General features: G+C 56.8%; 2 protein-coding genes across 4 annotated transcripts; one reads left to right on the top strand and one right to left on the bottom strand.

Moving 5' to 3' along the window:
- The first annotated feature begins 1293 nt into the window (after window positions 1-1293).
- On the top strand, window positions 1294-13332 carry LOC147526877 (endothelial cell-selective adhesion molecule-like). The gene is made up of 7 exons (XM_086627036.1): window positions 1294-1339; window positions 9007-9164; window positions 11284-11497; window positions 11577-11732; window positions 11929-12051; window positions 12171-12309; window positions 12987-13332. The coding sequence occupies exons 1-7, from the start codon at window positions 1294-1296 to the stop codon at window positions 13330-13332; spliced, it is 1182 nt and encodes a 393-aa protein (XP_086483162.1).
- Window positions 13333-18220: 4888 nt separating this feature from the next.
- On the bottom strand, window positions 18221-26550 carry LOC104371736 (neurogranin). Of its 3 annotated transcripts, XM_086626991.1 has the most exons (4): window positions 26397-26550; window positions 25620-25669; window positions 25419-25484; window positions 18221-18427 (listed from the first exon to the last, which is right to left on the bottom strand). In XM_086626991.1, the coding sequence occupies exons 1-4, from the start codon at window positions 26548-26550 to the stop codon at window positions 18221-18223; spliced, it is 477 nt and encodes a 158-aa protein (XP_086483117.1). The 3 variants fall into 3 exon arrangements, with proteins under 3 accessions (XP_086483117.1, XP_086483118.1, XP_086483119.1); XM_086626992.1 differs by lacking the exon at window positions 25419-25484 and having other exon boundaries at window positions 25620-25690; XM_086626993.1 differs by lacking the exons at window positions 25419-25484; window positions 25620-25669; window positions 26397-26550 and adding an exon at window positions 21719-21795.
- Between the last annotated feature and the right edge of the window lie 1220 nt (window positions 26551-27770).

The raw sequence follows: 27770 nt of genomic DNA, 5'->3' as shown, positions 1-27770 counted from the left end.
GCGCTGGCAGTTTCAGTTGTTTTTTTTTGTTTGTTTGTTTGTTTTTTTTTAATTTTATTTTATTTTCTAAAGCTCATCGATCGGTGAAGTTGTGACATACGATGAATGTGTCGGTCCTAATAAAATCAAGCAAACACGGACGAGCTTTGGCAAATGTCTTTCTCCTCCCCCAACACGGGGAATTTTGGGCGGGGGGACACACAGATGCAGAGGTCTCCTCCTGGGATATTTCCACGGGGGCGTTGTTAACGGTGAGAGATGCTTAATTAATTAATTTTATCGGCTGGAGGTGCTTCCCTTCCCCACGGAGATGCCTGGAATTGCGAGGGGCGCTGCCCGGCTGGAGATCGGCGTCGCCTTCGGATGCGGTTAAGCCTTAAGGCAGTGGAGAGAGGAAGAGGAGGAGGTCGCCCCGCTCGCCCCCCGGGGTGAATTGCCCCCAAAAAGAGGGGGAGTTTTCCTGGAGAGCCAAGAGGGAAGCACCGGATGGACCAGGAGGTGAGATGGCAGGTAGGGGATTCCGGCTGCGGGGAAAGGTGGCATCCCAGTGGGATCTGGCTGAGTCGATCTCCCCAAAGCCGAGGCTGGATCCTGCAATCCCGCCGGCCAGGCTGGATTTACCGGGAGGGGGGAGACGAGGGCGAGAAGGGATTAATTTCCTCCCCCCCCCCCCCCCCCCCCCTCCTCCTCCGCTGATGTCTAATCTCTCCGCTCCGGCTTCGAGGTCTGACCCTGGCTGCATCCACGATCCGGGATAACCTCGGCCGAGCCGGGAGGGATTCGTCCCGGGGCTCCCTCAAACCAGAGTGTCAAAAATGTCCTTTTTTGGTGGTGGTGGGAGGGTATTTTTATATTTTTAATTTGGTTTTTAAGGATTAAGGTGATTATTCGAAGGCCCCTGGGGGAGGGAAGCTGGGAACAGTGGGGCTGGGGAGGGTTTAGGGGTCCCTAAAAATTACACCTGCACCCCTTTATTAATTAATTACTAATAACCCTAATAATTAATTACTAATAACCCCGATAATTAACTAATCATCGCCAAATTCTTGGTGCGTGGTCGCTATTCCCGGCTTGGGGGTTGGGGGGGGGGGCTCCCACTGGGACCCCCTCCCCCCCCATGGGGCAGGGTGGGAAGAGACCCCGCCCCTTCATCAGGCCCCGCCCCCTCCTTGGCCCCGCCCCCACCTGCTGGGCGGGCACCGCCCCCTCCCAGTTCCTCCCACCATCACCACCACCCCCCCCCACCCCGCCCCAGGCGCGGCCCCGGCACCTGCTGCGGCGGCGGCTCCGGCCATGGGCGCGTTCCCGCGGGCCGCGCTGGCGCTCGCCGCGCTGCTGGGTGAGCCCCGGGGCACCGGGAACCGGGGGGGGCACCGCGGAGGGGGGGGGCAGCCCCGGGGAGCGGCGGTGGGAGCGGCGGGGGCAGCGGGCGGGATCCCGGGATCTCGGAGCGCACCGCGCAGGACACGGTGGGGGGCACCGGGCAGGGGCAGGGGAGTTTTTTGGGGGCACTGGGCAGGAGCTGAGGTTACTGGGGGGGTACTGGGCAGGACACGGAGGTACTGGAGGGGAATAACCGGCAGGATCCAGCGGTACTGGGATGTACTGGGCAGGACCCGGCGCTACTGGGGGGAGCATCGGGCGGGATACGGGGCAGCCGGGGGGGCACCGGGCAGGATAGGGGGCAGCCGGGGGGGCACCGGGCAGGGCGCGGAGCCGCCGGGGGCACCGGCGAGACGTGCGGGAACTCGGGAGCAGCGGGCAGGACGCTGGGGAGCTTTGCGGGGGGTACCGGAGGGGGGGTGGGTGCACAGCACCCACCGCCTCTCTCCGTGTCCCCGATCCCCCCACCCAGCAGTCGGGTGGGTGCCGGGGGGACCCAGTCTGCCCCCGTCGCCTTTTTGGGATCCTCTGGGAAAAGCCACTTTGGAGCTGCCGGATGGCACCTTCCAGCACCCTAAAACCAAAAGCCACCCGGGGGGGGGACCTTGGGGACCCCGATTTACCGGAGCCGACAATTCCCCTCCCTCCACGGGGAAAAAAAAAATCCGTTTTTTTTAGTTTTCCCATGATAAAAACCTGCCGCTTCCCTTCTTCACTGGTGCTTCAAGGCCACTCCAGCTGTTTTTTTCCAAATTCAAAGCGGGTTTTTCCTCCATCCCCCCTTAATTTCCAACCCGCTTTGAATTTGGGGGTGTTGGGTTTTGGGTTTTTTTTTTGGGAAGCGCCACAGTTGCTCCAAAGGGAAACGTCCCTTGGCGTTCCCGCTGAAGGAGAGGCCTTTGGGGAAAGGAAACGGCCCCAAAAACAATGGCAGCGACGTTTCCTCCGCGGCGGGACGCTGGGTGGGGGTCCCTGCGCCCGGAGCTGCCGCTTTTTCCATCTTGAAGGCGGTTGGGATTTTTTTTTTTTTTTAATTCCTCCCCTAAAAGTTAATTAAAAGATGTCAAGGATGAGATGCGGAGGTCGCTCTATCCTGAAAACCCACCGAGGTGTTCCCGACGGTGTCGATTCGCGCGGGGTCGTGATGGATCCCCCCTGCCCCCCAAAATCGCGCCCGAATCCTGGGAAGTGATGCCATAGCATAAAAAAGCAGCAAAAAAGATGCTTCTGGACCCAAAATGGGTGGTGTTGTCCCTTAAGTTGGCATTCAAAGAGCCCGCAATCCGTATGGGATGGGGGAGGGCAAAATGAGGGGCGATGCTCAGCGTCTTCATCCCTGTCTTCATCCCATTCCCCGTCTTCATCCTCATCCCATTTCATGTCTTCATCTTCGTCCCATTCCCCATCTTCATCCTCATCCCATTTCATGTCTTCATCCCATTCCTTGTCCCCATCTTCATCCCGTTCCTTGTCCCTGTCCCCGTCCCATTCCCTGTCCCATTCCCCATCTTTGTCCCCATCCCATTCCCTGTCTTCATCCTCATCCCCATCCCATTCCCCGTCCTCATCCTCATCCCTGTCTTCTTCCCCCTTCCTCATCCTCATTCCATTCCCTGTCCTCATCCCCTGTCTTCATCCCCCGTCCTCATCCTCGTCCGATTCCCCATCTTCATCCTCATCCCTGTCCCATTCCCTGTCTTCATCCCCCGTCCTCATCCTCGTCCCATTCCCTGTCTTCATCCTCATCCTATTCCCCATCTTCATCCCCCATCTGCATCCTCATCCTCATCCCATTCCCCGTCTTCATCCTCATCCCCATCCCATTCCCCATCTTCATCCCCCATCTGCATCCTCATCCTCATCCCATTCCCCATCTTCATTCCCCGTCCTCATCCTCATCCTCGTCCCATTCCACATCCTCATCCCCGTCCTCATCCCCATCCCATTCCCCATCTTCATCCCCCATCTGCATCCTCATCCTCGTCCCATTCCCCGTCTTCATCCTCATCCCTGTCCCATTCCCTGTCTTCATCCCCCGTCCTCATCCTCGTCCCATTCCCTGTCTTCATCCTCATCCCCATCCCATTCCCCATCTTCATCCCCCATCTGCATCCTCATCCTCATCCCATTCCCCATCTTCATCCCCCGTCCTCATCCTCATCCCCGTCCCATTCCCCATCTTCATCCCCCGTCCTCATCCTCATCCCCGTCCCATTCCCCATCCTCATCCCCGTCCTCATCCTCATCCCTGTCTCATTCCCCATCTTCATCCTTATCCCATGGCCGCCTCTTTCTCCGACACCAGGAGTTAACCGGCAGTTCTATCTATAGCAAAGTCACATATTATCATTATTTAATTTTATTTTTTAAATTTTTTTCCCAAATTTGGCCTCTCCGGACGCTACGGCCCTTTCTGCTCCCCACCCCCTGCTCCTTGCCCTGCCACCCCCACCCCGGGGTCATGAGAAAAGCCGCCGTGGCTTTTCCCAACGGACGCCGCTCCGCAGCCCGGCAGCTCCTATCTGCCCGGTTATAAATAGTCGGAGTTCAGGGAATAAACCAAAAAGAAAAATCCCCCAAAAAATAATAATTGGAAAAAAAAAAAAAGTGCCTGCGTCGCATCGCTGAGATGCCCTTTGACCTTTTTCCGACGTTTTTTGAAGGGTCTTTTTTTTTCCGGCCGGATTCCCGCTGCGTGTTTTAAATCCTGAAGTTGGTCCCTCGGGATGGAATTTGGGGCCGGGGTTCACGTGACGCCGGCGCCTTCATCCTCTGGAGCCGGGTCGGCAGACCCCGAAGGGTTAACGGCTTAGAGGGGCAGGGGGGGATGCTGGTTTGGGGCAGGGGATGGATTTTTTTTTGGAAAATAATGGATTTTAGATGAGGATGGGGTGGTGAATGTCGGTTCAGGGACTTAAGGGCGGGTTTTTTTCTGTAGGGCAACAATTTAGGGATTTTTAAATTTAAAGGGGAATTTAAAGGTGGTTTGTGGTTTTTTCCATAAGGAAAAAATGTAAAGGTATTTTTAAAAGTGAATTTAAAGGTATTTTAAAAGGTAAAATTAAAGTTTTTTTTCTTATAGGGAAAAAATTTAAGGATAATTTTTAAAGGTGGTGAGGTTTTTTTCCATAGGGGAAAAAAAAATCAAGGTATTTTTAAAGGTGAATTTAAAGGTGTTTTTTTCAGAAGGCAAAAATGTAAGGATATTTTTAAAGGTGGTGAGTTTTTTTTTCCATAGGGAAAAATTTAAGTGTATTTTTAAAGGTGAATTTAAAGATATTTTTAAAGGTAAAATCAAAAGTATTTTTTCTGTCGGGCAAAAATTTCAGAGTATTTTTCAAGGTGAATTTAAAGGGTTTTTTTTATTCCATAGGGCAAAAATTTGAGGGTATTTTTAAAGGTGAATTTAAAGGTATTTTTAACGGTAAATTTAAAGGTGGTTTGTTTGTTTGTTTTCCATAGGGAAAAATTTAAAGGTATTTTTAAAGGTGAATTTTAAAAATGTTTTTAAAGGTGAATTTCAAGGTTGTTTTTTTTCCATAGGGAAAAAATCCCGGCAGATGGGCTGGAGCAGAGAGCAAACACACGGGCAGGTGCTTAGCTTGGGGCAGCTGGATAAAAATCCAGGATTTTCCGCCCAAAGAGCCACCGGGAGGTCCCGAGCTCCGTGTCCGGCCCCCCCGCCACCCCCCCGAGACGCGTATGAGCGCCGGGAGCGGCTTAATTTTTTCGATCTGGTTAAAGCATTAGGGGATTTGGAGCGGCGAGGTGGCTAAAGCCGGAGCTGATGCCAAAGGGTTCGGTCCCGTGCCCGCAGCTCGAGCTCTTCCAGCCCTTTTTTTAGAATCAAATTCGGCCCAGGTAAGGAATTTTGCAAGAAAAAATGAGATTTTTTGGTTAAGGAAGCGAGCGTTCTCCGGATCCGGATCCATCCACCTCTCCCCGACATGCCGGGTGGGAGATGACGGAGCCGTGATCTCCTGTCGCAGCTGTTTGAGAACGACACAGCTAAGGTGCAGCTGTAGAGGGCTAGGAGGCTAGTCGTCATTAGGTTTCAGAGTTAACACACCCCGGTGAGAGCACGGGGAGCCCAGCCTGCACTGGCACCAGTGACTGTGCCACGGCTGGGACACGTGGGGCTGTTTCCATGGCCAGGGCTGTGGCGGGAAACCCCCGGCTGGTGCCGGAGCATCTTTCCCACCTCTGGAGCCTGGATTTCCCTGGGGACCCACAGCATTTTTTAGCCCCAAAAATGATGGTGATGGAGGAACCAGGATGCAAAGACCTGGATTTTTCTGGCTTTTGGGGACACACAGAGGTTTTGGAGCCGTGGCGGCATTTAATGGTGCCGTCTGCATCATTAATGAACTATATTATTAATATTATTATTAGCATCATGAATATTATAATCCTTATCATTATCACTAATATCGTGATTATTATCACTATTATGATTATCACTATTATGATTATCACCATTATGTTTATTAAGATCACCATTAACATTACTAAGATCACTATTATCATTACTAAGATCACTATTATCATTACTAAGATAGCTATTAACATTACTAAGATCATTATTGTCTTTATTAATACCACTATTATAGTTACTAATACCAATATTATCGTTATTATCACTAATATCATTATTATAATCACTTATTAGTATCACTAATACCATTATTACCACTAATATCACTATTATTACCACTAATATCACTATTATTACCACTAATATCGCTATTATTACCACTAATATCCTTATTATTACCACTAATATTGTTATTATCATCACTCTTCTAATGACTATCATCCTTATCATCGCTCTTATCGTTATCACCCACTATTCTCATTCTTCTTCTAAAAAGATCCGTATAATTATTATGGAATGTATATGACCTATTACCTATTTTATTATCAAAATTACAATATGATTAGTAGACAAAGTATATTTTCTTTAATATTCTCCATTTTTAATAGAATAATCTTCCGAACGGCATATAATTCCGATGTCATTTCCGGGCTTTTGCCACGCCATACGTTTGATCCTCTACCACAGCTCGATAGCATTAATAATACTAATAATATCGATTAATTTGCCCGCGGGCGCACTTCCCCCCCCTCCCTTCGCCAGGACTTAAGGATTTAGGTTCTTAGCCTCAAGCGAGCTATTTTTAAACATCCTCACCAGACCGGGCCTCATTTCTCCCGCTTTTTCAGCAGAGGAAATTTGGAAAATTTGATTTTTTTTAATTATTTTTTTTTTTAAATTCCTGGGAAGACTTATCGGCCGGAGCAGAGTTTCCTGCCCGGTGCTGGAAGGCTCCGTCCGGATGCCGGCGGGGGGATGAAGCTAAAAATACCCACCCTGCGCCTTGTTTTCCTCTTCCCACCCTGGAAAAAAAAAACCAAACCCAAGAAATTAAACCCTCCGAGTTCCCAGGGAAGAAGATGGAGCCATCGCAGGCTCCCGAAATCCCTCAAAAACGAGGATTTTGCCCCAAATCGTGGGCCGGAGCGAGGGCGGTGCTGTGGTTTTTCCCCCTGCGGATCCCGTGGCAGAGCATCCCCGGGGCGGCGGGAGCGGGGCCGGCCGGGGACACGGATCGATGGTGGGATGCGGGGCTGGAGGCGCTGGGATGCGGTGACGTCACACCCCCCACACCCCCCGCCCTGGGATAAAAAAAAAATAACCCGACCCCCGGCACAAACCCGACCGCGCTGAGCCGATTAATTTTCCGACTGAGCCTTAACGGGCAAAGCCGGGGAATAATCTTCCTCCCAGCGTCCCGGTGGTGGTACCCGGCGGGGCCCAGTGCTGCCGTCCGGGGGGTGGGGTGGGATGGGGTGGGATAAGGTGGGACGGGATGGGGTGGGATGAGGTGAGATGGGACAAGATGGGGTGGGATGAGATGGGGTGGGGTTAGATGGGATGGGATGGGATGGGATGGGATGGGATGGGATGGGATGGGATGAGGTGGGATGGGATGGGATGAGGTGGGATGAGGTGGGACGGGATGGGGTGGGGTGGGATGAGAGGGGACAAAATGGGGTGGGATGGGGTGGGATGAGATGGGGTGGGGTTAGATGGGATGGGATGGGATGAGGTGGGATGAGATGGGACATGGGATGAGATGAGATGAGATGGGAATAAATGGAGTGGGATGGGATGGGATGGGATGAGGTGGGATGAGATGGGACATGGGATGAGATGAGATGGGAATAAATGGAGTGGGATGAGACGGGGTGGGATGAGATGGGGTGGGGTTAGATGAGATGGGATGAGGTGGGATGGGATGAGGTGGGATGAGATGGGACATGGGATGAGATGAGATGGGAATAAATGGAGTGGGATGAGACGGGGTGGGATGAGATGGGGTGGGGTTAGATGAGATGGGACAAGATGGGACGGGATGGGATGAGGTGGGATGGGATGGGATGAGATGGGAATAAATGGAGGGGGATGAGATGGGGTGGGATGAGATGGGACACGATGGGATGGGATGAGGTGGGATGAGATGAGATGGGACAAATGGGGTGGGATGAGATGAGGGGGTGGGATAAAATGGGACAAGATGGGGTAGGATGGGATGGAGTGGGACGAGATGGGACGGGACAGGATGAGATGGGGCGTGGGATGAGGTGAGAGGGAGTGGGATGAGGTGGGACAAGATGGGGTGGGATGAAATGGGACGTGGGCTGAGATGAGATGGGACAAAATGGGGTGGGATGAGGTGGGACAAGATGAGAGGGGGTGGGATGAGATGGGACAAAATGGGGTGGGATGAGGTGGGACGAGATGAGAGGGGATGGGATGAGATGGGACAAGATGGGATAGGACGGGACGGAGTGGGATGAGATGACATGGGACAAGATGGGGTAGGATGGGACAGAGTGGGACGAGATGGGATGGGACAGGATGAGATGAGAGGGGGTGGGACGGGATGGGGTGGGATGGGATAGGGTCAAACGGGATAGGGTGGGACAGGATAAGATGGAATGGGATGAGATGGGGTGGGATGGGATGAGACAAGACAGGACAAGATCTAGAGGGGATGAGATGAGATGGGGTGGGATGGGATGGGATAAGATGGGAGGGGGTGGGATGAGATGGAGGTTCAAGAGAATAATAATCCCAGTTCAACGCTGGCACAAAAAGGGGGGGATACTGGCATGATGGGGAGGGCTTGTGGGGTGCCCAGTCCCCCAGAATAAATCCCATGGGATGGAGGATCTCTGCATCGTCATGGTGGGGGTCGGGGTACCCCGATACTGAGCTAAGGGGGGTCTGGCTGCTGGCCCCCCCGGCAGAGGGTGGTGGGAGGGGTGTGGGGGAGTCTTGGCCGGAGGTTTTCCCAAGGCGGAGGAACGAGGGGAAACGGGGCTGGGAGGGAGCGGCATTGTCCCGCATCCTCCGGAGCGGCCGGAAAAGCCTTTCCTGTGGTGGGGAAGGAGGAGAAACGTCCTCCTGGCCCAACCTCCCAGCGAGAACCCGGGATCGTTGGGTTTTCCCGTGGGAACAGGGAGGTTTTCCAACAATGGGTGGGTTTTTCTGGAAAAAAAAAACGGCCCCCGGGCTTGAGTCACATCCCGTTTTCTTCCTTCTCCGGCCGCGGGCAGGTGTCTCCTCGGCCATGCTGGAGGTGCACGTGGGGACGGGCTCGGTGTTCGCGGTGGAGGGGCAGCAAGCGGTGCTGCCCGTCTGGTACACCAGCCGCTCCCAGAAGAAGCCCTACATCACCTGGCTGCTTGATAAGGATGATGCCGACCCCTTCCAGGTGAGCGGTGGGGTGGGACGTGGCAGGAGAGGGAGGGGGACAAGCCAGGAGGTGGCCATGGGTGGGGGGGTGCTTGTGATGGCCATGATGGAGAGGTGCTCATGATGAGGTGAAGCTCATGGTGCCCACCATGGGGAGGTAGCCATGGTGTCCATGGTAGGGAGATGCCCCCATAGAGAGATGCCCATGATGGGAGGAAGTTTATGGTGTCCATGATGAGGTGGTGCCCATGATGGGATGAAGCTCATGGTGCCCACCATGGGGAGGTAGCCATGGTGGGGGGGATGTTCATGATGCCCATGATGAGGAGGTGACCATGATGGGGGGATGCTCATGGTGCCCATGATAGAGAGATGCCTGCTATGGGGAGGTGCCCGCCATGGGGAGGTGCCTATGGTGCCTGTGACAGAGAGGTGCCCATGATGGAAGCAGCCTCATGATGCCCACCATGGGAAGGTGCCCATGGTGGAGGGGGATGCTCATGGTGCCCATGATGGAGAGGTGACCACAATGGGGGGATGCTCATTGTTCCCACAATGGCAAGTTGCCCATGGTGCCCATGATAGGGAGGTACCTACAATAGAAGCAGACTGATGGTGCCCACCATGGGGAGATGCCCATGATGGGGAAAAGCTTATAGTGTCACTGATGACATGGTGCCCATGATGGGGTGAAACTCATGGTGCTCATGATGGGAAGGTGACCACGATGGGAGGATGCTTGTGGTGACCATGATGGGGATGTGACTGTGATGGGGGGATGCTCATGGTGCCCATGATGGTGAGATGCCCATGATGGGGAGGTACCCAAGGTACCTATAATGGGTAGATGCCCATGATGGAGGATGTGCTTGTGGTGCCTGCAGTGGGGGGATGCTCATGGTACCCATGGTGAGGAGGTGCCCATGATGGGGTGAAGATCACGGTGCCCACCGCGGGGAGGTGACCACCATGGGGAGATTCCCCTGATGGGGGAGATGCTTGTGGTGCCCGTGATGGGGAGATGCCTGCAATGGGGAGGAGCTCATGGTGCCCACAATGGGGAGATGCCCACAATGGGGAGGTGCTCATGGTGCCCATGATGGGGAGATGCTTATGGTGCCTGTGATGAGGAGATGCCCACAATGGGGAGGTGCTCATCGTGCCCATAATGGGGAGATGCTTGTGGTGCCCATGATGGGGAGATGCTCATGGTGCCTATAATGGGGAGATGCCCACAATGGGGAGGTGCTCATGGTGCCCACAATGGGGAGATGCCCACAATGGGGAGGTGCTCATGGTGCCCACAATGGGGAGATGCTCATGGTGCCTATAATGGGGAGATGCCCACAATGGGGAGGTGCTCATGGTGCCCACAATGGGGAGATGCTCATGGTGCCTATAATGGGGACATGCCCACAATGGGGAGGTGCTCAGTGCCCATAATGGGGAGATGCTTATGGTGCCCATGATGGGAAGGTGCCCATGGTACCTATGATGGTTAGATGCCCATGATGGAGACATACCCATGGTGCCTGCAACGTGGAGCTGCTTGTGGTCCCCACGATAGGGAGCTGCCCACGATGAGGGGAAGGTCATGGGTCCATGATAAGGCGGTGCCCATGATGGGGTAAAGTTCACGGTGCCCACCATGAAGAGGTGCCTTTGATGGGGGGATGCTCATGATGATGTGTAGATGCCCACCATGAGGTCATTGTGGTGCCCGCAATAGGGAGGTGCTTGTGGTGCCCACAATGGGGAGATACCCAAGATGGGGAGATGCCCATGATAGGGGGATGCTCGTGGTGCCCACAATGGGAAGGTACTCATGGTACCTGTGATGGGGAGATGCCCATGATGGGAGGATGCTCCTGGTGCCCATGATGAGGAGGTTCCCACCATGGGGAGATGCTCACGATGGGGCGGTTGCTCATGGTGCCTATGATGGGGCTACTTGAGGTGCCCACGGTGGGGAGATGCCCATGGTCCCCATGCTGTGGAAGCTCAGGACAGGTGAGGATGGAAGGAGCTCGTGCAGGAACAGCTGCTCCCCAAAATTTGGGATTTGGGGGTGGTTCCTCCTCCTGCAATGCCAGCCAGAGTTGACTGAGCGGGTGATTTTTTGCCCCCCCGCCCGGCAGATCCTGACCTACCTGGACGGGGTGGTGAAGGTGGAGGAGACGGAGCTGAAGCCCCGCGTGGGCTTCCTGTACCCGGTCGTCACCCACAACATCTCGGTGTTCATCAACGCCACGCGGGAGGGCGACTCGGGCCAGTACATGTGCACCGTCAACGTGGTGGACGACGTCACCAGCACGGGCAAGAACGTCGGCGTCATCAACCTCACCGTCCTGGGTAAGGCTCCGCCGGTGCCCCTGCCTCCGCTGCCACCCCAGCGGGACGTCCCTCAGGACTCACCCGGCTTGCCCGGCAGTGCCACCGGCCGCCCCCGCCTGCCGGCTGCACGGCAACCCCGTGGTGGGATCCAACGTGACGTTGAGCTGCTCCTCCGAGAAGGGGAAGCCCTCGCCCATGTACCAGTGGCAGCGCACGGCGCCCACCCTGCAGGTCTTCTTCCCCCCCGCCCAGGGTAAGGTGGCGCTGGTGGCGGGGGGCACACGGGGACGTGGGGTGGGGTGGGGGACGCCGGAAGATCCCGAGAAGCTTCAACTGGGGGACGCTTTTGGCTTCGCCCCCTTCGCTCCGCCCGTTCCTTGCGCGAGGAGGCGTGGGGATGGGTGGCCGTGGGGCAGCACCCAAGTTTGGCCCCGTCCCCCCAACCCTAGACCGAGTCAGGGGCACCCTCAAGCTGACCAACGTCTCCCTGGACATGTCGGGTGTCTACGTCTGCGTGGCGGAAAACCGAGCGGGTTTGGCCGAGTGCAGCGTTGTCCTGGAGGTGCACTCAAGTGAGTACGTGTCCGCAGGGTTTGGGGGGGGGACACGGCCCCCGCGAGGTCCCCGTGGGAATAAGGAGGGAGGCGAATTCCACCCCCCCCCCCGCCACCTCTCTGTCTCTCTCCGGTAGCGAGCACCAAGGCCGTCATCGCCGGCGCCGTGCTGGGCTCCCTGGGCGCCCTCGCCACCGTCGTCTTCTTCGCCCAGCGGGTCGTTGGCTACCGGAGGAAGAAACGTGACAACCAGGAAGAAGCAGCCAATGAGATCAAGTGAGGCGCCTCTCCCGTGGAGGAGGTTCAAATCGTCAGTGCTAGGGTTCAGAGTTAACAGGAAGGGGGGAATGAGGTTTCTATCTGTGGCTAGCCGTCATTAGGTTTCAGAGTTAACAGGGAGGAGGAGGTTTTCATCTCTGGCCAGTCATCACTAGGTTTCAGAGTTAACAGAAAGGAGGAAGTTTCAACCTCTGGCCAGTTATTGCTAGTTTTCAGAGTTAACAGAGGGGAGGCAGTTTCTGTCTCTAGCCAATCATCATTAGGTTTCAGAGTTAACAGGGAGGAGGAAGTGTCAACCTCCGGCCAGTTGTTCCTAAGTTTTCAAGTTAACAGGGGAGGGGGAGGTGGTTTTCATCTCTAGCCAATCATCATTAGGTTTCAGAGTAATGGGGGAAGGAGGTTTCACCCTCTGGCCAGTCATCGCTAGGTTTCAGAGTTAACAAGAGGGGAGGAGGTTTCCATCTCTACCCAGCCATCACTAGGCTTCAGAGTTAACAGAGAGGAGGAGGTTTCCCTCTCTGGCCAGCCATCATTAGGTTTCAGAGTTAACAGGAGGAAGTTTCCATCTCCGCCCAGCCATCATTAGGTTTCAGAGTTCACAAGGGCACTTTTCCCCTCTGCCGCCCCTCCTTTTCCTCTCTTCTCCCCCCCCCGACGCTGTCCCCTCTCGGCAGGGAAGACGCTGTAGCCCCGAAAACCCCGACGTGGGCCCGGCACCCGGCTTCGGACACCATCTCCAAAACCAGCACCTTGTCCTCCATCGCCGGCACCCGGGAAAAAACCTACGGGGTCAACCCCCCCTCCGACACCGCCAGTTACCGGGGACCCCCTCCCCGGGGAGGAAGGCGCACCCCCAACCTCTCCCCGCCCCCCCCCGCCGCTGTTAACGGGACCCCCCAGCGCCGTCAGGATCCGGCCGCTGCTGCGCCCCCGGGATTTTTACCCCATTCCGGTTTGGCCCGGGCGGGCGCCGTCCCCGTCATGGTGCCGGCACAGAGCCGAGCCGGCTCCTTGGTGTGACCCCCCCGCACCCCAAAAAAAAACATGGGGGGGGGTTGTATCCACCAACACCCCCTCCCCCCATTTTCTGGGGGGGCTTTTTCCCTTTTTGGGGTTTTTTTTTGGTTTTAAAAGACACCTCGAGCAGCTGGACTCATCGTGGGGGGGTTTTAATGGGGGGGGGTCGCTGCATTTTGGGGGGGGCGAGGCTCCCCATAAGGCTCCCCATAAATGCCCCCCCCAAAACAGCCCCACTTGGAGTGGGGAGTCCTTTTTTTTTTTTTTTTTATATCTATATATGAGTCAAAATGGGGGATTTTTCACAAAAAGCGTTAACGGGGGCGGGGTGGGGGGGGGTGGGGGGGGAGGGTGGGGGGTGGGGGGGGGACGGACGACACAGCCGTGCACTTTTTTTAGGGATTTTCTGATTAAAAGGTGGCTGCGCTGCCCAGCGCCGCGGGGTTGGGGGAGTTTGTGGGGATTTTGGGGGGGGGCTGGGGGCTTCGCGGCCTGCCGGGTGATGTCACGGCGGCTGGGTGATGTCACGGCGGCTGGGTGATGTCACAGCGGCTGGGTGATGTCGTGTTGCACCCGCCAGGGTCCTTGGGGTGGTGTCGCGACGTGCGTGTGGCGTCATGCCGCCAGACCCAGCGTGATGTCACCGTGATGTCATGCCCTGCCCCGGTTCTGAGTCGGGCGGTGTGATGTCACGATGAGCGTGCGGCGTCGCAGCGCCCGATTCGCGTCCGTGTGATGTCACGGTGGCTGCCACGTGCCCAGCAGTGATGTCGTGCGCGCCTGCGTGATGTCGCACTCACCACTGCGCAGGCAGTAGTGACGTGACATGTACCCGGATGACGTCACACCCCTGCCCACATCTAGCAGTGATGTCCCACGCACCTCTGTGATGTCACACCAGCCATCACACATCCAGCAGTGACGTGACACGTGCCTGTATGACATCACACCCCAACCATGACTAGCAGCAATGTCCCTGCATGATGTCACACATCGGGCAGTGACGCGACATGTGCCTGTATGACCTCACACCCCGACAACATCCGGCAGTGCTGTCCCTGTATGATGTCACACGCCCAGTAGTGACGTAACACCACCCAACTTGCAGCTGCAGAGCATCACACGAGCCCTCCCCCACCCCCGAGCGGCACCTCGCTCACCTGCGTGATGTCACACCAACCGGCGCAAGCCCTGCGGTGACGTCACGCACGCCTGTATGATGTCACGCCGGCCGCCACGCACCTGCCAGTGACCTCACGCGTGTGCGGATGACATCGCTGCCGGGCGTCGCCCGCCTCGCGTGACCTCACCGCTCCGCCGTGTGACCTCACCGCTCCGCTGTGTGACCTCACCGCTCCGCCGCGTGACGTCAAAAGGCGCCAAGGAGAGGCCGGGGCCTCTGGCAGGGACCTTTATTGGGGGGGTGGGTGGGCAGGCGGGGGCGGGGCTCGGCTGCGGGGGGGCCCCGAGGGGCGCATGCGGGGGGCGGCGGGGCGAAGCGGGGGGTCCCGGGCCTCGGCGGGGGGGCGGTGGCGGCGACGGGGGTCCGGGCGGCGACGGGCGGCCCCTGCCAGGGAGGAGAGAGCGGTCAGCGCCGGCGGCCCTGCACCCTGCTCCTGCACCCTGCTGCATCCACGTCCCCCAACCCTGCCCCCTCCCTGCCCTCTTTCCACCGTGCCCACGCTCTCCTGCATCCTGCACCCTCTCCATGCCTTCCCCCCCCCGCCCATGCCCTACTTGCAGCCCACCCACACCCTGCCTGCACCCTGCTCCCGCGCCCCCGTCCTGCCTGCAGCCCGCTGCTGCCCGCACCCAGCCTCCGGGGGACCCCAGGGTGGGGGGTACAGGGGTGAACCCAGCTCACCTGGGGCTGCAGCCCCTGCCCGGGGTGCCAGCCTGCTCAGCCCACCTAACGCGGTGGTCCTAACGAGCATCACGGCCCCTGCAATTGGCAGCTGCTTCCTTATTGCATCCCCCACTGCACCCCCATTGCTTCTCCACTGCATCCCCATTGCATCCCCACTGCACCCCCATTACTTCTCCATTGCATCCCCACTGCACCTCCACTGCATCTCCACTGCGCCCGTGTTGCTTCCCCACTGCACCCCCACTGCACCCCCATTGCTTCTCCACTGCACCCCCACTGCACCTCCACTGCATCTCCACTGCGCCCGTGTTGCTTCCCCACTGCACCCCCACTGCATCCCCACTGCACCCCCATTGCTTCTCCACTGCATCCCCACTGCACCCCCATTGCTTCTCCATTGCATCCCCATTGCATCCCCACTGCACCCCCATTACTTCTCCATTGCATCCCCACTGCACCTCCACTGCATCTCCACTGCGCCAGTGTTGCTTCCCCACTGCACCCCCACTGCATCCCCACTGCACCCCCATTGCTTCTCCACTGCACCCCCACTGCACCTCCACTGCATTTCCACTGTGCCCGTGTTGCTTCCCCACTGCACCCCCACTGCACCCCCATTGCTTCTCCACTGCACCCCCACTGCATCCCCACCGCACCCCCACTGCATCCCCACTGCACTCCCATTGCTTCCCCACTGCACCTCCACGGCGTCCTCACTGAATCCCCATTGCATCTTCAGTTCATTCCCATTGCATTCCCACTGCGACCCCACTGTATCCCCGCTGCATCCCCTTTACATCGCCAGTTCATCCCCATTGTGTTCCCACTCTACTCCAGCTGCATCCTCAGTTCATCCCCACTGTGTCCCCATTGCATCCTCAGCTCATCCCCGTTGTATTCCCATTGCATTCTCAGCTCATCCCCAGCTCATCCCAGTTGCATCCCCACTGTGTCCCCGCTGCATCCTCAGTTCATTCCCACTGCATCCTCATTGCATCCTCAGATCAATCCCCATTGCATTCCCCCACTATCCCAGCTGCATTCTCAGCTCATTCCCACTGCATTCCCACTGTATCCCTGTAGCATTCCTGTTGCATCCTCAGTTCATCCCCTTTGCATTTCCACTCTATCCCAGCAGCATCCTCAGGTCATTCCCACTGTATCCCCATTGTATTCCCATTGCATCCCTATAGCGGTCCCGTTGCATCCTCAGCTCATCCCTGTTGCACTCCCACGCTATCCCAGCTGCATCTTCAGTTCGTTCCCACTGCATTCCTAGTGCATTCCCGTTGCATCCTCAGTTCGTTCCCATCGCATTCCCACACTATCCCAGATGCATCCTCAGCTCATCCCCACTGGATCCCCATTGCTTCTTCAGTTCATCCCTGTTGCGTTCCCACTGCGTCCCCACTGCATCACAGCTGCACCCTCAGCTCATCCCCGTGTCATCCCCACTGTGTCTCCATTGCATCCTTAGTTCATGCCCACTGTGTCCCCACTGCAGCCCTAGAGCATTCCTGTTGCATCCTCAGCTCATCCCTGATGCATTCCCACTACATCCCGGCTGCTTCCTCAGCTCGTCCCCACTGCATCCCTGTTACATGCCCATTACATCCTCAGTTCATTCCCATTGTTATCCCACTCTGTCCCAGCTGCATCCTCAGTTCATTTCCACTGCATTCCTATTACTTCCCCCACTGCATCCCTATTGCATCTCCATTGCATCCTCGTTGCATTTCCACTCTATCCCAGCTGCATCCTCAGCTTTTCCCCACTGCATCCCTATTGCATTCCCATTGCATCCTCAGTTTATTCCTGTTGCATTCCCATTACATCCCCACTGCATCCTCAGTTCATCCCCACTGCGTTCCACTGCATCCTCAGTTCATCCTCATTGCATTCCCACTCTATCCCAGCTGCATGCTCAGCTCATCCCCACTGCATCCCAGTTGCATCCCCACTGCGTTCCCACTGCATCCTCAGTTCATCCCCACTTCATCCCAGTTGCATCCCCACTGCGTTCCTACTGCATCCTCATTTCATCCCCACTTCAACCCAGTTGCATCCCCACTTCATCCCAGTTGCATCCCCAGTGCGTTCCCACTGCATCCTCAGTTCATCCTCGTTGCATTCCCACTCTATCCCAGCTGCATGCTCAGCTCATCCCCACTGCATCCCAGTTGCATCCCCACTGCGTTCCCACTGCATTCTCAGTTCATCCCCACTGCATCCCAGTTGCATCCCCACTGCGTTCCCACTGCATTCTCAGTTCATCCCCACTGCATCCCAGTTGCATCCCCACTGCGTTCCCACTGCATTCTCAGTTCATCCCCACTGCATCCCAGTTGCATCCCCACTGCGTTCCCACTGCATTCTCAGTTCATCCCCACTGCATCCCAGTTGCATCCCCACTGCGTTCCCACTGCATCCTCAGTTCATCCTCGTTGCATTCCCACTCTATCCCAGCTGCATCTTCATTTCATCTCCACTGCATCCCAGTTGCATCCCCACTGCGTTCCCACTGCATCCTCAGTTCATCCTCGTTGCATCCCCACTCTATCCCAGCTGCATCCCAGTTCATCCCCACTACATCCCCACTGCAGCCCCGCTGCGCCCCCAGCCCCGCCGCACCCCCGTGACCGCTCCGGCAGCAAACCCTCCCCGTGACGGGCACCGTTCCCGGCCGGCCGCGCGGGCCGCGGCACCAACCGCCCCACGCCGGGACGCGGGTGCCACGCGGCCCCGTGGGTGCTTTTCTAAATTCCCCTTTTCCTGCCAGGAGACTGTGACACAGGCTTTTAAAAATAGCATGTGCTGAGGCGAGGCGTTCGGGGCGGTGTTGCTAAGGGAGAAATTCGATTTAAATCTAGGGCTTCGCCTCCCCTCCCTGACTACTACGGCACGCTCCCGAAATTAGGGCAGGCAGGGGCTCCTGGGAAGCAAAAAAAAACCCCTTTTCCGGCCCAAATTGAAGGATGCTCGGAGGAGCATCCTGCTGAAAATCTCCCCGATTTGGGGCCGTACCTAGTCGCCGTTGCGCAGGTCGCCGGCGCGGGTGCTGTTGGCGCACTCGGCGTCCTTGGTTTTCCGCTCGATCTCGCCCCCTTTGATCTTCTTACGGGTCATATGGCCGCGGAAACTCGCCTGGATCTTGGCGGCCGCCGCGTTGGCGTCGGGATCGTCCAAGGGGATGTCCAGGATGTCTTCGTCCAGTTTCGTGCACGCTCCCTCCTGCCGGAGACCAACGGGAGGGTTACGGCTGGGGGTGGTCCGAAAAAAAGCATCTCCCCCCCGATTCGATCCGTTAAATAAGGTCGTAAATTAGGATTATCTGCTAAAAACGAGGGGTCTTGACTAAAAAAGAGGGTCCTTTGCTAAAAAAAAGAGGGTTCTTTGCTAAAAATTGGGATACTTTGCTAAAAATTGGGATACTTCGCTAAAAATTGGGATACTTTGCTAAAAATTGGGATACTTCGCTAAAAATTGGGATACTTTGCTAAAAATTGGGATACTTCGCTAAAAATTGGGATACTTTGCTAAAAATTGGGATACTTCGCTAAAAATTGGGGTACTTTGCTAAAAATGAGGGTTCTTTGCTAAAAATGAGGGTCCTTTGCCAAAAAAAAAAAAGAGGGTTCTTTGCTAAAAATTAAGGGTCCTTGCTAAAAATGAGGGTTCTTTGCTAAAAATTCAGAGTGCTTTGCTAAAAATCAGGGGTCTTTGTTAAAAAAAGATAAGGGATCTTCGCTAAAAATGAGGGATCTTTGCTAAAAATGTGGGTTCTTTGCTAAAAATGAGGGTGCTTTGCTAAAAAAAATAGAGGTCCTTGCTAGAAATTAGGGTTCTTTACTAAAAAAGTGAGTTCTTTGGTAAAAATCAGGGGTCTTTGCTGAAAAAGAGGGTCCTTTGCTAAAAAAAGAGAGTTCTTTGCTAAAAATTGGGATACTTTGCTAAAAATGAGGGTCCTTCACTGAAAATTCGGGTTCTTTGCTAAAAATGAGTGTCCTTCACTGAAAATTCGGGTTCTTTGCTAAAAATAAGGGATCTTTGCTAAAAAAAAAGAGGGTTCTTTCTGCTAAAAATGAGGGTCTTTTGCTAAATCTGAGGGGGTTTTGTTAAAAACGAGAGGGTTTTGCCAAAAATCCAGGGTCTTTGCTGAAAAAGAGAGTTCTTTTTGCTAAAAAAGAGGGTTCTTCGCTAAAAATTACGGTCCTTCGCTAAAAATGAGGGATCTTTGCTAAAAAGCGGGGTCTTTTCTAAAAATTAGGGGTCTTTGCTAAAAACAAGAGTTCTTTGCTAAATATCAGGGTTCTCTGCTGCAACCAAAAGTGCTTTGCTAAAAAATAGGATTTTTTTCTAAAAATGAGGGTTCTTTGCTAAAAATGAGGTGTCCCCCCGGACCACCCCACTGCATTCCCCCCACTGCTGGGGCCTGATCCTGCTCCCGAGAGGAGCAGTCACAGGAGCAGAGGATGGGTCTTTTTGGGGGGGTATGACAGGGGGGTCACGCCGAGCTGGTCGTGCCTCAGTTTCCCCTTCCCTCGCAGCATCTTGCATCCTCCTGAATCCCAGCTCAGGGCTTTGGCCGAAAACACTCGGAAATTGGGGAAGGGAGTGATGCTGGAGAGGGGAGGGGAGGATAAATCATTGCAGCCCACTCCCCTCCAGCCACATCCCACCGGAATGGTTGGATTCGGTGCCAGGGTCAAGGGAGAAGGGGAAAAAAATCCCACAGGAAAAACCAAACGAGATGGGAACGAGTTGGCGTTGGATGCTCCGGTGTCGGCAGCGGGTGCATCCTTTAAATCACCCTGGGAGCTCTTTAAAGGAGGGTTTTTTTCGGGAGGGGGAGTAATTTGGAAGCTGCAGATTTGGGGGGGGGGGGGAATGCTCTTCCCTTCGGAGCGTCCCAGGGCTCCGCGAAGTTGTTTTTACCGTGGTGGAAGGTGAGGGGAGCGAAAGAACGACGGCTTCTTAAGTGACGGGTCCGAGGTGGAAATGATACGTCCGGAGTGGAAATGTTAGAGCCAGGGGTGGAAATCCTATAGCCGAGGGAGAAATCCTATAGCCGAGGGAGAAACCCTATAGCCGAGGGAGAAACCCTATATCTGGAGGGGAGGAAATCATATATCCAGGAGAGAAATCCTATATTCAGGGAAGAAATCCTATATAAGGGGGAGGAAACCTGTAGCCAGGGGAGAAATCCTATATCCAGGGGGAAGAAATCCTGTATCTAGGATAGAAATCCTATATTCAGGGCAGAAATCCTGTATAGAGGGTTGAGAACCTATATCCAGATTGGGGAAAGCTATATCCAGGGGAGATATCCTATATCCAGGGGTGAACACCTATATACGGAGGGGTAATATCCTATATCCAGGGGAGAAATCCTATATTTAGGGGATAAATCCTGTTATCAGGGGTGAAAACCTATATATGGGGGGGCATATCCTATATCCAGGAGAGAAACCCTATATCCAGGGGAGAAATCCTATATCCAGGGGAGAAATCCTACATCCAGGGGGGGAAAAACATACATCCAGGGGGAGAAATCCTACATGCAGGGGAGAAATCCTATATACAAAGGGCGAAAACTTGTATCCAGGGGAGAAATCCTATATCCAGGAGGGGAAAAACCTGCATCCAGGGGGAGAAATCCTATATATAGGGGAGAAATCTTATAGTCAGAGGGAGAAATCCTATATATGGGGGGGGAATCTTCTATTCAGGGAAGAAATCCTATAGCCAGGGGGATAAATCCTATATCCAGGGAAATAAATCCTATACCCAGGGTGGGCTTTGCCTCTCTGGAGGTGCTCGGGAGGGCAGATGGGCGCTTCTCTCCGTGCTGCCACTGAGCAGGAGGGGAAAAAAGGGGGAAAAAAGGGGGAAAAGGAGACAAAGGGGGAAAAGAGGAAAAAAAGGAGGAAAAAGGGGGGAAAAAAGGGAGAAAAGGGGAAAAAAAAAGTGATTTTCTGATGGATCAGGTCCGTGAGCTGGCTGGTGGCCGGGCAGCGAGGGGTGAGGCTGGACGGGTGCAGCCCCCCCAGTTTATCCCGATCCCACCTGGAGAGTAATTTAAGGAAAGGGGCGGCGGGGGGGGGGGGATACAGAAAAAGGAGAAAAAAAGCAAAACCCCCCTGTTTAGCCACCGAATTTGGGGCCAAAAGGGGTGAAACGGTGACTTTCCCGAGCGGGACGCTGAGCCGAACCGGTGCCAAACGGGACGATGGGGGTGTCGGAGGGGGGAGGAAGATGATGGGTGATGATGGACCCGGGGGTCTGCAGGTGCCAGGGCAGGGGGGGGGGACATGCCATAGAGTTGGTCAAGCTCTCGAGTCACCCCCCCCCCCACCTCCATCACCCCCCAAAACCCCTCCGCCACCCCCGGATCCCACTCCCACCACTCCTCCCGCTAAATAAAATCCCAGCAAAGCCGAAAAAAAACGACATGGAGTGGGGGAAAAAAGGGAAAATAAAGCAAAAACAAAGCGCGGGGTTGGGGGGGGGGGGGGCACCTACATTGCAGCAGTCCATGGCGGCGGGTGGGTGGGTGGGTGGCGGGCGATGGGCGAGGGGCTCCGGCACGCGCTCAGCCTGCCCAGCTGCTCTCCGGGCGCGGGTGGCAAGTTGAGCGGAGCTGGGTGCCTACGTAATGCGCTCTGCTCCGGGCGAGCCTATCAGCCCCACACCCCTGCCAGCCTGCTTCCCATTTTCCCATTTTTTCAGGGGGGGAGGAATGTCTTATTCTCTCTTTTTTTTTTTTTTAATTCCCTTTCTCCTCTTTTTTTTTTTTTTTTTTTATTATTTCCCCCCCCCTCTAATTTTTATCGGGTTTTTTTTCACTATTTCATCGCGACCTCCGATCCGATCGCGATCCCGCAGCCTCCCCGCGCGTTAAAGGAGCCGGCGGCTCGCGGCGGAGTTGGCTGCCGTGCCAAATTCCACGCGGGGCTTTTGGCGGGTTTAGGAGCCCCACGCCAAAATTTGCAGCGATTTCTTTTATTTTTTAATTTTTTTTTTTTTTTTTTTTGGCAGGGGGGCGAATCCGCAGCCAAACAGGGGCGACGGGTTATTTTTTGAGGAGGATTTTTGGGATGCTTGACCTGTAGAGATGCTGGGGGGGTGTTTTACCCCTCCATGGGCCAAAAACCATCCCGACCCACTTAGTGCTCAGTCCCGAAGGTGGGTGAGGATGAGGATGGTGAGGCTGAGGAAGGGTGGGCACGGCAGGACGCTGCGTCCCACCGAGCACCCGCTGGAGCCCAGGGGGTGACGTGCCCAAACGTGAGCTCTGCAAAAAGGAGGGGGCTCCGCTTTTGGGGTTTGAGGGGGGGGGCAATACCCCAAGAGCAACTGACACCCCCCCCCAAATTTGGGGGGTTTTCCCCCAAACTGCAAACCCAGATGGTTTTCCCGCTATCCACTGACCCCGCTTTCGCCCTCCGACCACGGCGAGGTGCCAGGGTGAGATGGGGGGACCCCAGAAAAGAGGGGGGGACCCCCAGGGCGATGCAGCCCCCCACCCCGCCTGCCTCGCTCGCCTTTAATCCGGGTTTGGGTGTTGCTAAGCAACCGCATCCATCGCCCGTGGGCTCCGCATGCCGGTGGTGGCTCCGGCCGGCCCCCGAAACACACCGTGGACCCCCCAGCCAGGCACCGGCACCCCACGGACGACCGGCACGTGTGGGTCTCACCAGGTCTCCACGGCCGGGCTTGCTCACAGGGCTGTGACCTGCCCGGGGGTCTGGTGGCATCAACCTTCCTCTTTGGCATCACCGGCGTCATCCTCACCGTCACCGTTAGCATCCCTGTCCCGTCGATGGCACTGTTCCCACTGCTGGCACTGGCACCATCCCCGCTGCTGCCACCAGCCCTGTCACTATCTCCATCCCTGTCCTCATCTCATCACCTCCACCATCAGCCCTGTCCCCATCATCATCCTCTTCCCTGTCTCCATCATCATCCCCATCATGAACTCCATCCCCATTCCTGTCCCTATTCCTGTTCCAGTCTCCATCCCTGTTCCTTTCCCCATCCCCATTCCTGTCCCCATCCTCATCCCTGTCCCCATCATCATCCTCTTCCCTGTCCCCATCATCATCCCCATCTCCGTTCCTGTCCCCATTATTGTCCCTGCCTCCATCCCCATCATCATCCTCTTCCCTGTCTCCATCATCATCCCCGTCATGAACTCCATCCCCATTCCTGTCCCTATTCCTGTTCCAGTCTCCATCCCTGTTCCTTTCCCCATCTCCATCCCTGTCCCCATCCTCGTCCCTCTCTCTGTACCCATTCCCATCATGATTCCCATCTCCATTCCTATCCCACCCTTGTCCCTATCCCCATTCCCATCATCCTCTTCCCTGTCCCCATCATCCCCGTCAAGGTCTCCATCCCCATTCCTGTCCCATCCTTGTCCCCGTCCCCATCATCATCCCCATCATGACTTCCACCTCCGTTCCTGTCCTCATCCTCCTCCCTGTCCCCATCCCCACCATCGTCTTTGGCTCCTTCCCTGTCCCCATCATGATCTCCATCCCTGTCTCTGTCCCCATCCCTGTTCCCATTCCCATCCCCACCCCTGCAGCCATCTCCGTCCCCAAGGCCGCTCCAGCCGGGGTGTGGGCAGTGACACCCTCGCGTGGAAAGATTTTTTGGGGTGACTCCTGCATCAAAGATCTGGGAAAATTAACCCAAAACTAGGACGGCAAAACGCTGGATCATCCCGCTGCCGGCAACCCCCCAAAATGCACCAAACCCGAGGGATTTGGGAGCAGTTTTGATGTAAGAACGGATGGAACCCCCCTCCCACATTCCCAAAACCGGCTCCGGCCGCGGCCCCCCGGTCCTGGCAGAGCCGCCAAGCGCCGGCGTCTCCCTCCGGCTGCGGCTGCGGAGGAGGGACGCGAAATGCCAGAACATTTCTAATCATTAACGGCGGCTTTTGAGCCCGTTCCAGGTTCTGCGGTGGTTTTTTTGGTGTTTTTTCTGTTTTTTTTTTTAATCCCCAGGGAGGGAATATCGGGGTGGCGCTTTTCCGGGTGCTCTGGTATCTCCTGAACTCGAATCCCCATCAAATCATTCGTATTTGGGAAGAAGGGGAACGGGGAGCGGAACCATCCGACCGTCGTGGTTTGACATGGTGGCACCGAGGTGTTAAAAAATTCCTTTTTAAAAATAAAATACGGGATTCAAGAAAGGAAAATTTGACGCTGGAAAAGTGCCCTGGGCGGGCAGCGGCGCCGGCTGCCGAAGCGGGAGCCGGCAGCCGGCGAGGCGGTGCCAGGAGCGGGGGGTCAAGGCGTTGGCACCAGCTCCGGCGTGGGGTCCCTGCCAACTTTTTTTACCCCCCCCCTTATCACTGCCATCCCTCCTTCCTGTTTTTTTTTTCCGGGGCATCCACCGTCATCGCGTCCCCGTGGGCGAGCGTCGCGCTCCGCATCTGCCCGGCGTCCCCCGGGAGAAACAACCACGGGGGGGCCAAACTGGGGTGAACATGGGTGGGGGGTTCAGCCCTCCCCCCAAAAAAAAGAGCAGCCGCTTCGTCACCAACCCCATCACCCCTTGTATTTTTTTTTTCCAACGCTGGTTGGGATTTTGAAACCGTTCCGGGTGGGAAAACAGGAATTTCGTCAGTTTATTAGAACGGGGGGACCCTCCTCAAAAAAAATACCGGGGGGAAAAGTGAGGTTTTGGATGGGGGGGGGGGTAAAAGAGGAGCAATGTCACATCCCTCCTTCACGCGGGGCCGATATTCAATTTTCGACATTCCCAAGGGATTCGGAGGAGCTAAATATAGAGACTTAAAATATCAACTCGAGCTCAGCCCGGCTCCTAAATCTGGGTTTTTTAGGATAAAATTCCCAGGTGAGGGTCGTTAATAACGGCAGGGACCTCGTTAATAAAAATTCTCATTAAAAAAGCGCCGGGGGCGGGGGGAAAGTGGGATGGGAAACCCTCCAGGGAGGGCACGGAAATGAAACGGGGTGTCGGGTTCTTTTTTTGAGTCGTGGCACCTCGTTTTGGGTTGAAACGTCCTGAAATGGGGGATTTGGGGCGAGCACTCAGGTGGGGTCCCCGGGGAGGTGCCCCCCTTTTAAAGAGGGGTCTGGGGGCGCAGCGAGGGTTTGTGGGGAGGAATCACCGTGCTGGTGGCTGTGCCCGATGCTCTTTTGGGCTCAAATATTCCGGTTTTGGGTGCGGGCGCTGTGCCCCTTACCGTGCCTGTGGGTACAACGCTGCCCACCTGCTCTCCTGCCTCCTCCTCCTCTTCTTCATCCGGCTCCTGGAGGAAAAAAAGGAAAATCCTAAAATTTAGGTGCTGTGGGATAAGGGGGGGGCGTCAGGGGGTGTAGGGTCGCAGCCCTTCACCCCGGGCACCCCAAATCCTGCGGTGGGGCGGGCAGGGAGGGCAGCCTACCTGGAAAGGGGGCTGGTGGAGAAGCTCGTCTTCCAAGCGGGATCCCCGTGCTGCTGGGTCAGCGGAGCTGCCTGGGAAAGGAGGAGGCTTGATGCCACAGAAGATGGGCACGCATGGCAGGGCTGACACCCCGGGGATGGGCACATGGGGAAGGCCTAACGCCCTGGGTGATGGGCACATGGGGAAGGCCTGATGCCTTGGGTGATGGGCACGTGGGGAAGGCTTGACACCCTAGGTGATGGGCACATGGGGAAGGCTTTATGCCCTGGATGATGAGCACATGGAGAAGGCCTGATGCCCTGGGTGATGGGCACATGGGGAAGGCCTGATGCCCTGAGTGATGGGCACATGGGAAAGCCTGACATCCTGGTGATGGGCACATGAAAAGGCCTTGACGCCATGGGTGATGGGCACATGGGAAGGTCTGACACCCTGGTGATGGGCACATGGGAAGGTCTGACACCCTGGTGATGGGCACATGGAAAGGCCTTGACGCCATGGGTGATGGGCAAATGGGAAGGTCTGACACCCTGGTGATGGGCACATGGAAAGGCCTTGACGCCATGGGTGATGGGCACATGGGAAGGTCTGACACCCTGGGTGATAGCCACATAGGGAAGGCCTGATGCCCTGGGTGATGAGCACATGGGGAATGCCCAACACCCTGGGTGATGGGCACATGTGGCAGTCGTGATGCCCCGCAGGATAGACAGGAAATGCAGCGCGGAGCAGGGGATGGAGGTGCAGGGATGGGTGCTGCCAGCTGGGGCCACTCACCCTCCCTCTGCTCCAGCAGCGTCTGGAAGTGCTGAGCAGCGAAGGCCACCACGTCGGTGGGCTGCGCCCGCAGCACCTTCAGCACCAGCCCCTCCAGCAGGTGTCGGAAGCCGGCAGGCAGCGGCAGGGCAGTGCTGGAGAAGGGGATGGACATGGCCGCCTCTCACGAGTCCCCTGCAGCGGCACGGCCGGGGTTAGTCACGACTCACACTCCCCCTATCCCGACTGGGCGGTGCCGGGACTCGAACCCGCGGCTCCAAGGACGAGGGAGGGGGAGACACAGCACCTGCGCGCGGCCACCTCGAACTGCGCCTGCGCGGCGGCCGCCGGGGCAGGGCGGGTGAGCGGCCGCAGAGCGGCCCGGACCCCCGGTCCCCCCCGGTCCCCCCCGGTCCCCCCCGGGCCCCCCCGGGCCCCCCGGCCCTCCCGGGCCCCCCGGGCCCCCCCGGTCCCCGCACCCCATCCCGGCCCCTTCCCTCAGCCCCTCCCACCCGGCCAGGCCGCGCCGGCGCCTGTGGCTGCGGTGAGGACGCTGTCGCTTGGCAACCGCCCCCCCCCGCCCCGGCGGCGCGTGCCCAGGCCACGCCCCCCCGTGCGCTGGCCACGCCCACACGGGCGGGGCCTGGTGAAAGGGGCGGGGCCAGGGGAGGGTCCGGCGCCGCGATGGCGGCCTGGCTGCTGCTGGCGCTGGCTCCGCTGGCGGCAGGTAACGGGCTGGGGGGGGCTGGCTCGGCACCCCCGGCCCCGCGGGCACCCGCTGCGGCCCGGCCCGGGCAGCGGAACCCCCCGGACCCGCCTCGGCACCCTTGGCACCCTGCCCCAGCCCCGCTTCGGGACTCTTGGCACCCCTCGAGCCCCGTTTTGACACCCTTGGCACCCCCCCAGCCCCACTTCGGCACCCTTGGCACCCCCCCCCAGCCCTGCTTCGGCACCCTTGGCACCCCCCGAGCCCCGCTTTGGCACCCTTGGCACCCCCCCCAGCCCTGCTTCAGGAGCCTTGGCAGCCCCCGAGCCCCGCTTCGGGACCCTTGGCATGCCCCGAGCCCCGCTTCGGCGCCCTTGGCACCCCCTCCAGCCCTGCTTCGGGACTCTTGGCACCCCTCGAGCCCCGTTTTGACACCCTTGGCACCCCCCCAGCCCCACTTCGGCACCCTTGGCACCCCCCGCCCAGCCCTGCTTCGGGACACTTGGCACCCCACCGGACCCGCTTCAATGCCCTTGACACCCCCCCGAGCCCCCTTTCGGCACCCTTGGCACCCCCCAGGCCCGTTTTGACACCCTTGGCATCCCCCTGAGCCCTTTTGCACACCTGCAGGCCCTTGGCGGGGCCCTTGGCATCCCCTAAACCCGGCTTCGATGCCCTTCGCACCTCTC

This window comes from Tauraco erythrolophus, chromosome 26 (genome assembly GCF_009769465.1).
Source record: "Tauraco erythrolophus isolate bTauEry1 chromosome 26, bTauEry1.pri, whole genome shotgun sequence".
NCBI lineage: Eukaryota > Metazoa > Chordata > Aves > Musophagiformes > Musophagidae > Tauraco > Tauraco erythrolophus.
The sequence above is the reverse complement of the archived record's forward strand: the minus strand, read 5'-3'. Positions and strand labels throughout refer to the sequence as shown.

Coding starts and splice junctions, on each gene's coding strand:
- LOC147526877 (XM_086627036.1), top strand. CDS start 1,294: ATGGGCGCGTTCCCGCGGGCCGCGCTGGCGCTCGCCGCGCTGCTGG. Junction 11,498..11,576: donor CATCAACCTCACCGTCCTGG/GTAAGGCTCCGC, acceptor CTTGCCCGGCAG/TGCCACCGGCCGCCCCCGCC. Junction 12,310..12,986: donor GAAGCAGCCAATGAGATCAA/GTGAGGCGCCTC, acceptor CCCTCTCGGCAG/GGAAGACGCTGTAGCCCCGA.
- LOC104371736 (XM_086626991.1), bottom strand. CDS start 26,550: ATGTCCATCCCCTTCTCCAGCACTGCCCTGCCGCTGCCTGCCGGCTTC. Junction 25,670..26,396: donor GCTGCTGGAGCAGAGGGAGG/GTGAGTGGCCCC, acceptor CTGACCCAGCAG/CACGGGGATCCCGCTTGGAA. Junction 18,428..25,418: donor GCGTTGTACCCACAGGCACG/GTAAGGGGCACA, acceptor GGTCTCCGGCAG/GAGGGAGCGTGCACGAAACT.